Genomic DNA, 13,887 nt, shown 5'->3' on the forward strand with positions numbered 1-13,887 from the left:
GAGCACAGACCAGGCCCTGGTTGCTACTGCCCAGGGGGAAAAGGCATCTTGGACTACATCTATGTTGCTTCCTTCTTGCCAAACCCCTGCCTCTCCATTTGGGGACCCCGCCCCTCCCCACCAATCAACCAATGACAAACACCACACACTGTATTACTACACTGAACCGTCGGCTCCTATGGTGAGCAACCCATAGCCAGAGTCTAGGTCTCCTTGGCTGGGACCAGTTCAGTGAGATCTAGGAACCTTGGGATACATCAATCACAGATAATTATAATTTTAAAATGTCAGCTTCATACTTACCAGCACTGTTTATTTTAATATGTTTCCCGTTATATGCAATATACATAACTTAAAAGCACATCCATACACATCTCCTACAAGCTGCACTTTCATAGCGAGAACCCAGAACTTCCCTTCCTGTGGCTTGGTTTTCTGTTCTTGCTTTCTTGTCTTTTTCGCGTTTCAAATGAGAGTCATCTGCCGTGGCCCTCGGCAGGACCAGGACACAGAGGGTGGAGGGTGCAGGGTTGGGCGGGAGGGAGGAGAGAGCTAAGACAGAAAATGACAAGACTTCTGACTGAGGGGGGGTGAGGGGGGGTGGAAAAGAAAAAAGGTGGATTTTGCAGCCCAGTGTCAAGACCCAAAAAATAATAATCCAGTGTTCCTCCTCCTCCTTTCCAAGTAGGGAATTCTCTTTCTGTCTCGGAAAACGGTTGACGGTGCGTGTCTTGCTGCTGCAACTTATCTTACTTTGCTGCAAAAGGGTTGTTTTTTTTTTTCCTTTGCACTTGAGTGGGCAACAGATGCTGGAGAAGAACAAATGGAATGTGTGCCCACCAGATGTAACGTGCAGAACCAGGGTCATACTGTACTTCTACAATCATCGTGGTCTGGCTTGCTTTCGCCGTTCCGTAGGGCTTCGAAGAGGGAAGGAGCAAGGGATTACTGTCCTTATAATTTTTTTTTTTCCTGAAAAATCCCACCAATTCTTCAATTTGTCTGCAAAGGAAATGTAGGTGTTCAAATGTTGGCTGTTGCTGTTTGGTCGACTGCTCGGCCAGCCCGGGCAGCAGTGCAAGGACGCAGTGTTTCCTGTATATATATCTATATCTCTATATATCTATATATATATATGCTTCTTCTTTCCCAGTCTCTCATCAGTGACAGTACGTCGAAGCTGGGATGTCGGTGTTGAGTCGGAGAATCCAGAACGAAGGCCCCTTCTTAATGGGTCTCTGGCTTGGGTTGGACCAGAAACGCCAGCATCTCTTCACAGAGGTCAGGAGTCCTGGAGCCAGAGTTGTGGGGGGGAAGGGGACACAAAGGAAGGAGGGAGGACAAGAAAAGTCAGTCACGTTGTTACCCATCTTTAAATACATGGCGAGAGGCTGTTTCAGCTAGCCTTTATCACATGTCCTTTACTAGGGCTCAGGAAGACAGAGTGTGACCTGTCTAAGGCCACACAGCTTGTAAGTGGCAGCTGAGATCTGAACCTGCATCTATCTGATCTAGCCAAAGCCCATGTTTGTTTGCTTGTGTGTTTCCAGGGAGGTGGTTTCTCTTCTTTTGGCCTGAAAATGTGTCCAGGTTTCCTTTAACACTGAGAAGCTAGGATCACACTCATTTCATTTTTCCTTCCTACCTTCTCTCAGTTCTAAGAAATGTCTAGCTGTGATTATAGACGTTCTTTTCTTGTTTGTTTTTTCCTTCCTGTTCTCCATGGGCCTGCTGTGTCCTGGGAATTAAACCCCAGAGAGCAGTGTTTAAATAAAGAAACTGGAGCCTGGATCCCAACTCAGATTCGACTCCAAAACTTAGTGGTTAAGGGGCATGGGCTCTGCAATACTGAATCCTGAGTTCAAATCCTACTGTGTGGCCGACTAGCTCTGTAATCGTGGGCAAGTTTCTTAACCTCTTCCGACCTCAGTTGCTCCCTCTGTAAAATGGGTCCTGCCTCATGCAGTTATAGGGATTCAAAACAAGGACTGACATATATTAAGTGCTAAATAAATACTGGCTGCTCTTGTTATGACTACTGTTGTTAATTTAACCACATACTATTCTGATCGCCTTGAGGTCGAGCTGTTTTTTACTTATTGTTGTCTTTCCAGCGCCCACCTAGCAAGAGCAACTACCCAAAACTATAACAGGTGGCATATCACTCCTGCCTTTTATCACTCACATATGGCCAAATGCTAATCAAGTCATATAAATGCGATCGTTCTCAGCTCATTTAACAGATGGGAAAACTGAGGCCCAGGTTCAATGACTTAGCAAGTTGGTTAGAACCCAAGACTTCTGCGTGGGAACGGGTCAATTACTTTGTTTTCCCATTTAATTAACACTTGGAGGGTAAGAGAGCTCTAGGAAGCTGTGTGAGTGCCAGCTGCTTGCTGGCAGGGCTTGGGAGACAGGTCCTGCTTGAAGGAAGTGGGCCAGTGGGAGACGATGAAGCAGAAGCCACACATCTGGCCTGCGAGGCTGCAGAGAAGAGCTTTGTGTGAGACGAGTGTGCTTTCCACACTCACAGCAAGAGCTTCAAGGAGGAAGGGCTTCCAGAAGGAAGGCTGAATCAACAGGGGCAGGGACAGATGTTTCTGGAGGGTCCAGGGAGGGAAGAGAAGATGAAGACCAGCAAGATGGACACCCACATGGAAACAGTGTCTTGTGCACCAGGCTGGTGGTGGGGGTTTATGGTCCGACTGACTCGGGACTCTCCTCATCCCTAAACAGGCAAAACCCCGAGGGGACAAGGAAGCAGGTTCACACTGCTCAGCACCTTATGTATGTGAGATGCCGCCCTGGTGGTCACTGCTGATGACTTCATGTTTATGCCCCCCGACCCCACCCCCACCCCATCCCGTCAATTCACATGTTGAAGCTCTAGTCCTCAAGTGATGGCATTTGGAGGTTGGGCCTTTGAACATAAGGGTGGAGTCCTCATAAATGGGATTAGCGCCCTTATAAGAAGAGATGTAAGAGTGATTATCTCTTGCTCTGCTCTTGGCCACGTAAGGACACATAGAGAAGATGGCTGTCTGCAAACCAGGAAGTGGGCTCTCTCCGGGAACTGAACTGGCCAGCACCTTGATCTTGGGCTTCCCAGCCCCTCTAACTGTGAGAAGTAAGTGTATGTTATTTAAGCCACCCAGCCTATGGTCTTGTGTTGTAGCAGCCTGAACTAAGACAGTCACAGATGTTGTTGAATTATTACAGCAACCCCAATGTATAGATGAACTCCATTAACTCAGATGAGGAAACAGCCCCAGGGAGGTTCCTCTGGGCACACTGCTAGCAAGGTGTTGCTGGCTTGAAAGCCTGGGTGTATTCTTTCTGCTCAATCCGCTACTTCCTGGGGAGTTTTGTCTTACGCGGTAGGCTGCACTTTAAGTTTGTTCACTGACTCATAAAGCTCCTGCCCCATAGCTGAGCGTACATGGGATTCTGGGTCCGTGGGATAGCTTCAAAAGCCCACAGACATTTCAGAAATACCAGCGACACCTAAAGACTATCATATTATAAATTAGTCTTCTTGGTTTATTACAGCATTTTGTTAGCCTACTTTGAGTTAATAGTAGTAATAGTCACAATTAGCTTTCATTGAGCACTTACTAAGTGCCAGGCACTGTACTAACTACCGTATACGTATGAAGGCAATAGAGACGATGAAAAGTCAGTGTAGTGAGGAGGTTAAGACCACAGGGCAGATTTGGAGTCTAACAGAGGAGGTTTGACTCTAATGAATCCATCATGCTCCCAGTTCTATGACTATAAGCAAGTCACCTAATGTCCGAGTCTCAGCATCTTCATTTGTAAAATGAATGAGCAGATAACAGGACTTATGTTGACTGCACAGCCTTGTGCCTGAAACAGAGTAGGAACCCCATAAATTATAGCAATCATTACTACTGTGTCTGTCACCGCCACTTGGCTGATGAGGAAACAGGGATGAGAAGGTTAAATAACTTGCTCGAAGTCATGCAGCTAATAACAGGCACAACTGAGACTGGAATCCAGGTCTGCAGGACCACAGAGCTCTTCCTCGGGGAACCAAGATGCATCCATCCATGAAACCAGTACTTATCAAGCACCTTCAAAAGGAGTGTCCTAATTCCCAGAAGATCTCTTCCCCAGAATTAGTGAGTCTGACTACATTAAAAGTCAGAGGTGGCTCCTCCTTGGTGATAATGAATGTGAAGCATGTGGGATGAAAAAGCAAGGGAGAAACTTCTGCCTCTCCAGGGCAACATAAACAAGGTGACCTTTACGGAAGGATGAGAGAGAGAGAGAGAGAGAATGGTGGTGCGTGGGACAATGGCATCAAAGAAAGAACGAAAAGAGGGGCAAGAAGGAGGGAATGAGTCGAGGGAGCAGTGAGGTGGGCAGATGTGAAAGACTGCATGGTGCTGGGTGGGCAGGTGTGGAGGCTGCGGCAAGAGCTCTGAATGGCCGGGAAGACGGGCAGGCGGGAGCCTGGGGGGACTGGCTGGTCATGGCCCCGGGAAAGGTGAGAAGAAATGAGGCAGGGAAGGGGCAAGATATGACAGACACATGACAGACACTCTAGGAAAGTAACTAAAAAGCCAGAGGACTATGACTGGATGGGGGCTTGCCCCAAACTAACCCGTGGTCACACACCCAGTCAGCGGGATGGCTGGGACGGGAGCCAGGTCCCTGGATTCCCAGCACAGTGTTCTTTGCATCAGTGGCTCCTCCACCTGGCTGCACATGAACTTCCGAAGGACCAAGGTATAACTAAATCCTCAGGTCCCGGCCCAGTGCTTCTAAGTCAGACTTGATGGCAAGTTTTCTAGTACCTGTATCCCCAGGTGATACTGCCAACTCAGCACCAGCTTGGTAAGTGACCTACACTCTACCACTCTGAGATCTGGGGATTGGACAACTGAGGAGACGGAAGTGACAGTCACTTGCATGGAAGTCTGAGGAAAGCTGGGAAATAGGCTCCACCCATGACCACTTCAAGACCAGCGCTGTCCAATAGAAACAGAGTGAGAGCCACATACGGAAACTTTTCGTTTTCTAGAAAACAGATTTTCTAGACAATGTTTTTGACATTTTTCAGCTATTTCTAGTTTTCTAAAATTTTTAGATAAATAAAAAATTGTAATTTCTATTAAAAACAGTAAAAAGAGGTGAAATTAATTTTAATAATATATTTTACTTAACCCAGCATACCCATATATTATCATTTCAACATGTAAGCAGTATGAACATTATAGAGATATATTACTTTCTTTTTTTCCTATTAAATCTTCAAAATCCTGCACGTATTTTACCGCGAAAGCACATCTCATTTTGGATTAGCCAATTTCAAGGGCTCAATAGCCTAGACTTGTGGCTCCCATACTGCAAGCACAGAAAAACCATTTCCATCATTACAGAAAGTTCTATTGGACAACACAGTCTAGGCCAGGGTTTAGCAATCTTTCAAAGTGGAAGGAAAATGTTTCAGTGCTTTTTCTGACACAAAGCGGGTGGTCACCAAAGGAAGAGAAAGAAACACTCTTCGTCTTTCTAGAAGGCATGGCGTTCATTCACCAGGGAAGAGCGCAAAAGGAGGCTTGCTGTTTGTGAGGGTCTTTGAGGCAGATTTTTGTTTTCATTGTGCTATGACGTGAAATGTGTCAAGTGCACAAATCTAAGTGTAGAGCTCGACAAATTTTTATATATGTATAAACGCATGTAACCCACCCAGTTCAAGATGCTGATGTTTTCAGCACCCCAGGAGGTTCCCTTGGAACTCTGCACTGTCAATAGCACATCCCAGAAGTAACCACTAGTCTGATTTTTATCATCATTGAATAGTTTTGCCTGTTTCTGAACTTCCTATGAATGGACTCAAACAGTATATACCTTCTGTGTCTGACTTATTTCAGTCAGCTCAATGTCTGTTGAGATTTTGTTTTATAGGTCTGATGAATTTCAGTCAATTTCCAGAGGGACCAGAAGAACTTTTCCAGTTTATACCAATGACAGCCCTATCTGCCGTAGCACCATCTCACATTCCTCGTATTCACCAAGGTCCTGATGGCCGATAGGGAGAAAGAAAAATACTGGGGCACCTAGGATTCTCGCCCCAGGGGCCTGAAAAGTCAAGGGTTTGCCATCTAGCAAGACAGATGGGATCAAGGGCTCTGGTCATCACAGCCCCCACCGCCTTAGCGACATCCAGTGACCTGTGATGGAGACGGCAACTCTGGGACAGGAATGTGGCACTGGGCCTGGTGGGACTCTTTTTGATTTCCAGCTCCTAAGCAGTGGCCAGTGAGGTTCCACTTGCTTCCGTGTCCCACTTCAGTACCCACTGTCAATCCTCTCTCACCTTTTCTTACCACTTCTAGATTCACTTTTCTGGATCTGGGGCCTGAAACCCCAAAGCAGCCAAGCAGCCAGCCTTCTTTCCCACTGTGATTAGTTGTATCTGGGGTCAAAGCTGTGCCAGGGACGGAGCCACGTGATGGGTTCTCAGATGGAAATGACCCTTAGAGGATCTTGCCACAGGATCTAGAGCATTCCCTCCTCCCTCTCATGGCTGCTGAGCCTCATGAGCCCTACCTGCGGCTTCTTGTCCCTGTCCTCTGGGGATGGGTCTGTTTCTCTGTATACGACAGCTTTGGTTACCAGCATGTCAGGATGCTGCAGTTTGGCCTCCTTGATGGCTAAAGCCAGGGCCTGGTGGAAAAGAAGAGCAAAAGTGAGAAACCACAGAATATCAAATACGGAATAGACCATGGAGACCAATAAGCTGCTCAGTGCACAGCTAAGGAAACACAGAGTTTAACTCTTTGTGGTCAAAGAGTTAAAAGGAAAGACTAGAGCTTGGGTCCTCTGGCTCCTTCTGGCTCCCACTCGATGCCCCTTCCTCGGGGGCCCCTTGTCTGGACAGGATCAGCAGGAAGTGAACATCTTCACAGCCCACCAGGGCAGCCATCCATGGGGAACTCAATATGGGGGTTGGGGACTGAGCAGTGCCACTGGAATAATATTCCTTATCTCCATACCTGGTCTTGATCAACATCTTCATCCCCAGTAATAATGATTCGCTTCTCGATCCTCGTTTCAGAAAACCCTCCTTTCACAGTCTGCAGAGGTAGAGGAAGGCAAGGTCAGCCTTCGGTCCTGCTGGGGCAGCAGCCGCAACAGGGGACCTATCCAAAGATCGCTCAAGGGCACAGCTGGAACCAGCAGTCACCTTGTCTCCTGACTCCCTCAGTTTTTTCCTTTTCTAGTTTTGGACATCAGACTGTAGGTCTTGCCTGATGGCCACCACTGTCCCTACTACCAAACTGCCCCCTCTAGGTCTTCCAAGCCCAGATCACATGTTGCCTCTGTCCTCCTGACCCTGGTTGGTGATCCTTCCGCCTTCCTGCCTCAGTACTTCCCGAGCACCAGGGTTCTTATCGCTCATGGTTCTGGGACTCTCTGCCCTGTGCTGACCTTGTGTGGGACCTGGCCTTGCTCAGTAGGCTGGAGCTCTTGAAGGCAGGGTCTGTCTTTTGTTCATTTCTCTATCCCCTCCTCCCCCACTCCTCTGTCCAGCCTGACCAGGGCAGGTGTTAAATGCAGATCTGTTGAATGAACACATGAATGAAATGTGAATGGTGACAAGGTTCTACCTTCAAACAACACTACAAGAGAAATTTCGTGGATGATACCGATAACCACCACTGTTTCGTGAAGAGGCGGATTTGGGTGTGAGCTTAGAAGCAGAAATGGGGCAGGACCTAATTGCTTGGCACATTAAAGGAGGGTGGTGAATGAGGGAAGTCCCAGCTGGAGTCAGGAGTGGACAGAAAAAAAGAGGAGGTTCCCAGTTGGCAGGGCCAGGAGGAACTTGGGGAATAAGGGTCTTCTGAGCTGTATGCAGTGGGGTGTGTGATAGAAAACCTTCCCATAAGGCTTTCAGGGAAGTCAACATTGCTCACTTATGCTTTTGGTGACAGTGGGTGCTCTCTGGGGACTGTGCAGAAGTGCTGAGTCCTACATAGGAGGGAGTAGGGCTACGGCTGTATGTATAAAGGGCCACTGCCACCTACCAGACTTCTTCGGATGGCTCAGCAGAACCTACAACTCAACCTGGCTCCCTGGCCTCTCTCCTTCAGGCCTCCAGCTCCGGTCTAGAACTCCTTCTGCCTCCCCCGGCCATGCAGGCGCAGATGTGCCAGCCTGTCCTCAGCTCTCTGTCTTCCTTGGCTGAGTCACGGCTGACGCATCAGGAATGCCATCCTTTCTGGGCCTTTTCCTTCTCCAACTCTGACTCCCACCCTGGTCCAGGCCCTCCATCCCTCATCTCTCTATAACTCATTCTCTCCTTTCTCCCATGCACCTGCACATCCGGGGGAACCCAATCTCCTCTCCTTAAACCTCTTTTCACTGGGTCACACCCCAGCGAAGACACCTTAATGGCTTTCCCACGGCTCTCAGACTCAGGCCCTCCATCGCTACATCTGTCTTGGGATGTGTCTTATTTGTCTCTCTTCTGCTTCCCCTAGCCAACCTGTCCAACCTGATTTCCCACAGTTACGTCCCTACGTGCTGCTTCCTCCTGGCAGAGGCCACGGCTCCCGTTTCCCACCACATGCATTACTTACAGCCCCTGGGGCAGCCCCTTGCACAGAGGCCGGCATAAGGTGGACGCTCACTAACATTTGCTCAGTGAAGGAAGAAGCAAACACACAGTTTCTGCTCTCATCTTCTGCATTGTGTAGAACGTCTGCCTCTGCCTTCTCCTCCCTCACAAGTCCTACCTGACTTTCCAAGACCCCGCACAAAACCCACTTTTTCCAGAAGACCCTTCCTCACACTTTGAGCCTTCCTTATATTCCCCCCCCCCACCCCCGCTCCAAATCCCTCCAGCACTTAAGGTCTATAAGGTGCAAATGCCAGTGGTTCACAATTACATCCAAGGAGATGGCCTCATCCCCCAAGCCTGGCTGTCAATCAACATTGAAGGGCAGGTCCGTGCCTAGGACAACCCATAACACAGAACAAAGCGCACAGCACTCCAGGAACTGGGAACACCACGGGTCTTCTCTGTCCATGTTACAAGGCAGAGCAATGGCAATGACCTTCCGGAGCCCCACAGCCAGGCTGGGGGCATAGGACACCCTGCTGCTACTCACTTTGGTAACATGGGTGGTGGTGGAGGTGGAGAGGGTTTCCGCAGTGGCGCCGTAGGTGCTGGTGAGGACATCTTTCCCGATGATCTGCAGAATATAACCACCCCCACCCCGGGGTCAGGTGAGGGCGCTGGGCTCGGTGGGGTGGGGGTGGGGTGGGGTAAACCAAGGGACGAGTAGGGGGTCCCATGAAGGTGAAGTTTGGAAGGCAAGATGCGAGAAACCACTGAGTCTAAGAATTCAGGAATACTGGAATCTTCAGAATGCTAGACCCATGAAATTCTCAAACCCTGGAATCTAAGATTCCTAGAACCTGAGATTCCTGAGGCCCAGAATCCTAACAAGACCCTAGAATTTAAGAACCCTGGCATCTTAGAAGAATGAACCGGGGGATCCAAGGTGAAAACAGAGCCCTCTCGATCCCCCACCCTGTCAGAGCCTGGAATGTGCTCTCCGGGGCTAAATGATGACAATGACAGATCCAGAGGGTGCAGAGGTAGGTTAGGCTCACAGGGCAGCCACCAACAGAGCCAGGTCCAGAACCCAAGCCTCTGGACTCCTGGTCCATTGCGCCTCCTGGTCAGTCAGGAGTGCAGATTCAATAGAGCTGTCACATTACAGGTGCCACCAAGGAGAGGGGCTGCTTCACCCCCACACTGCCAATGCCCTTCTGCTGTGTGTGTGTGTGTGTGTGTGTGTGTATGAGGGGGTTGGAGGGCAACGGATAGACTCTGGCGGGCACCAGAAACCCTATGGGTCTCTGAAAACGATGCAGCTTCCTGCTACTGCACTTAAAGGGCAGCCTTCTGGGCTCCACGCAGCCCTTGCTGCGGGCCGGTGGCGGACACAGGTCCGCATTCTCAGTGTGGCGTCCCCTAGCCTGAGCTGGCCCTGCCCACTTACCGGAGAAAGAGAACGGATTTCCGTGGCCACCGTCTGTGGGCCTGGGATCATGGCAGCTGCCCCCTTCCCGGACTTGAGACTGTTCTCCTGGGGAAACAATAGTGCTCAGATGGCCAGGTCTCAGGTGGGCAGGCCCCCAGGATGGCTGGAGCGCGTGGCCATGTAGCTCTCACAGCCACAAAGTGGAGTTGTGACATTAGAAGCAGAGAGCCGAAGGCAGCCTTCAGTGCAATCTCCTCTCATTTGTCACACACTCACTTATTCATTCACACGCTTACACACTCGCTCACTCACATGCTTACACACTTACACACACTCATTCATTCAACAAACACTTACAGAGTGCATGGCATCAGGGACACTGTGGTGAACAAGACACAGTATTGCTTCCTGGAAGCACGAACCAAAGAGTTGGGACATTCAGGTTCTCATCCTGGCCCTGCCACATTCTAGCCACGTGACCTGAGGCACAGCCTCTTCCCCTCCATGGGCCCCATGGATTTAAAAGGGGGACCCCTGCAGTACAGGCTCATCAGTGGTAACCAACGTCCCTCTCTTGTGGGCAATGCTGATAATGGGGGAAACTGTGCAAAAGTGGGGGTAGGGAGTATTATGGGAAATCTCTGTACCTTCCTCTCAATTTTGCTGTGAATCTAAAACTGCTCTATAATAAAGTCTTAAGTTATTTTTTTTTAAAGGGACCCCTGCCCCACTCCCACAGAGACATAATGAGGATAATGGAGGAGAAAGGGCTTTGCGATCGGAAATCTAGAGGATAAATATAAGAGTATAGGTTAGGTATTAACATAACAATAACTATTGTTTTCTGAGTACTTGCTATGCACTGGGTATTATCCTAAGGATGCATTATCTCATTTAATCCTCAGAATGAATCCTTTTAATATTCTTGTTTTCTAGATGAGAAACTGCAGGGCCAGAGAATGTTAAGTGGCTTGTGCGAGTCCTCCAGCAAGTTAGTGAGAGAACCCGGGTTCAGATCCACGTTCGTCAGACTCCAAGTCCAACACGCTCCTTCGGTAACACCATGCTGCCCTCAGAACCCTAACCCTTGAGCCACTCCTCCTGGTCCTACATTGGATTCTGACTCCTAGATAATCCTGGAATTGGGCGCAGATGTACTGGCTCACATCTAGCAAGGGGCCTAGCCGACGGCCTGACTCTCATCCCACTTTCTGGACCATCTCAGGGATCAGCCTTGTCTATCCAGGGCCCAGAGCTGTGCAGTCCAGCGGGCTGATCCTGGTCCTGGTCTGTGTGTGGTACTAGACCTGGACCTCTGCCTGCCAGGGCGTGGGTGAGGACAGAGCCCTATGCCTTTGCCCTGCCTGCTCCCCACGCCTTCCTCCAGCTGAGGTCATCAGTGACCTGGTCACCTGGCACTCCATCCATGAGCAACTTCCTCAGATGGAGTCCAAAAATGTGGCATCAGCAGCAGGTCTTGAAAGGACAGCCTTCCAGGTGCAACCCTTCCTTTCTCCTGGCTTAGGAAACGGCCACTAGCCACTCTGAGTCCTACTGTCACGCCAGGCCATTCTCTTCTGCCACGGCTTCCTTTTCCCCAGGCAAAGCCTCACCTCTGCCTCCACCCTGAAAACAGAGGCCATAGATGGGGACACAGGTCCTTCAAAACAAGGCTCCATCTGTTCCATCTCTTCCACTTGCCTCTCCTGCATCTTGGACAGTCCTGTCTCCCTCCTCAAGGAGGGGCAGCTCCTCTCCTGACCAGGGCAATGTCACCATCTCTGCCCTGGGCCCTTCCTCCCACCTACTCAGGGCTCCCCACCTAACCATCCTCTCTCTGGGCCACGTCAGCCACTCAAGGCTTCCTCATCAAGGCTACTGTCCCCAACCCTTTAGCTGTAGCCCAGATCTTTCTTGAACCCTAGACCTTTAAAACCAATTGTGTCCTAGACATTTTCGCCTGGAAATGTCCCATGGGCATCTCAGACTCAGCAGATCCAACGTGAAATTTGCAGCCTCCTTCTGCCCCCGACACATATCTGCCACGACAGAGCACTCCCTCCCATGCTCTGTCTGTATCAGTGCCTCTCAGACTTGAGGGGTATCACCTGGAGGGCTTGTGAAAGCACAGACCGCTGGAGCCCACCCCAGAGTTCCTGAGTCAATAGGTCTGGGGCGGGACCTGAGAATCTGCCTTACTAACAGGCGCCCAGGACCGTACTTTGAGAAGAGCGGGGCTAGGGAGCAGTGTCACCAGCCCATGGTTTCTCCTGTCACCTGAAGAGTCTATCAATGACCAAATCCTGCACTTTTCTCCTCCAGGCATCCCTGAACCCTGTCTCTCCCCTCAGCACCCATCTCCTCACGCTCTGGCCCTGCAGCAGCCCCTGAACTAGCCCCCTGCCTTCTCTTTCGGTTTCTCCTGATGGCACGTGGGCTCAGGGCCACTGTCTGTCTCCTTCAGCGCTGGATTCCCAGTGCCTGGCACAGTACTTCACACAGCGTGGGTGTTCAGTAAATATTTGCTGAAGGAAGAAGGAAGGGAGGAAAGGGGGGAAGAAAAAGAAGAAGAAGAAAAAAAAAGGAGCCATGCCCCAAGGGAGGAGATGTTTGCTTCAGTCATGTTCCAAAGAGGTTGCTAGCATCATCTTTCTAAAACACAGACACACATATTTTGATGACATCATGGCCCTACTCAAAAATTCAAGTGGTTCTCAATGACCTCCAGTTTGAACTTCATACGTGACATCTGAGGCCCTTCAAGCCCTGGCCCGGCCTTCCTTTCCAGCCTCTTCACCCTGTTTCTCCCCCACGAACTTGACCACTCACTTCACTGACCAGGTGCTACGCTCCTTCACAGCTGCCTTTGCACCTGCTGTGCCCACTGCCTGCAATGCCTTCTCCCATGATTGCACCTTAATTTATCCTTCAAGCATAGCTCAGATGTCACTGCTTAAAGCCATCTCCAGCTTCTATGGTGTCACCCATACCTCTTCTCCCCGTGCTCCCTAGGAGAGCATTATGACACTGTTCCATGAAGACAGAAAAAAAAAAAACAGCTGCATACATTACAGACCACTTACTCTCTTCTGAGAGCTTTGCACAGACTACCTTCGTCCTCACATCAACATTTTGAAGGATGTGCTATTATTGCCCCTCGCCCCATTTGACAGAAATGGAAACTGAGGTTTGGAGAGGTTCAGGTAAGTTGCCCAAGGAAGTCATCGAGCCAGGAAGTGGGAGAGCTGAGCCTTGTTCACCACTGTGTGCCCAGGACCTAAACCCAGGGCCACAGCACACGGAATGTGCCTGCGATTATTACTTGGACAAATGAATTCTAGCAAGCTTATCTTTGCTTCAACTCTGTATCCCTGTGCTGGGCAGATTAGAGACTAAGAAATGTTTTTGGAATAAATGAATGAGATGGATGGATGAATGGATGGGTGAGTAAATGAATGCTGTAACTGCCTGCTCACCATCGTACGAATTTAAATTTAGCCCTGTAAACCTCCTGATGCCACGTGTGAAGGGTTGAGGGGCGACGGGGGACTGAGTGACCGGGGAAAAGTGTGTAAACTGGTAACTGGTTTGGGTTTATTTATCTTAAAATCTTTGTTTACTCAAAACCTACCTGGAAGGTAGTCTAAATGAATGTAATTCTTTTCCTATGCGTATATCAGGGGTTTGGCAAGAGAAAGCACTTGAAAACAACTTCCCAACTGCTCAAGACAGATCTGGCCCAGGCACCGATACCTGCCCCAGCCCTACCCCAGCCCCAGCTTCTACCCCAGCCCCAGCCCCGGCCCCAGTCCCATGAGGCCAGTGTTCCCAATGGTCAGGATGAGGGAACAGAGCAGAA

General features: G+C 49.7%; 1 protein-coding gene across 19 annotated transcripts in view; it reads right to left on the reverse strand.

The window, feature by feature from the left end:
* EPB41L1 (erythrocyte membrane protein band 4.1 like 1) overlaps window positions 1–13,887 on the reverse strand; it is a 128,581-nt gene that overhangs the window by 5,676 nt on the left and 109,018 nt on the right. For 16 of the 19 annotated variants that reach the window (XM_019655260.1, XM_019655258.1, XM_019655259.1 and 13 more), the window contains 5 exons: window positions 10,047–10,133; window positions 9,147–9,230; window positions 7,026–7,106; window positions 6,580–6,696; window positions 283–1,291 (listed from right to left, as the gene is read on the reverse strand). In XM_019655260.1, coding sequence (XP_019510805.1) covers window positions 1,283–1,291; window positions 6,580–6,696; window positions 7,026–7,106; window positions 9,147–9,230; window positions 10,047–10,133 — 378 coding nt within the window. In that variant the 3' untranslated portion in view covers window positions 283–1,282. Of the gene's footprint in view, window positions 1–282; window positions 1,292–6,579; window positions 6,697–7,025; window positions 7,107–9,146; window positions 9,231–10,046; window positions 10,134–13,887 lie in introns of those variants that run through there. The other 3 variants (XR_002125418.1, XM_019655264.1, XM_019655267.1) reach the window with 3 other exon arrangements.

Source organism: Hipposideros armiger, unplaced genomic scaffold (genome assembly GCF_001890085.2).
Source record: "Hipposideros armiger isolate ML-2016 unplaced genomic scaffold, ASM189008v1 scaffold_238, whole genome shotgun sequence".
NCBI classification, from domain to species: Eukaryota; Metazoa; Chordata; class Mammalia; order Chiroptera; family Hipposideridae; genus Hipposideros; species Hipposideros armiger.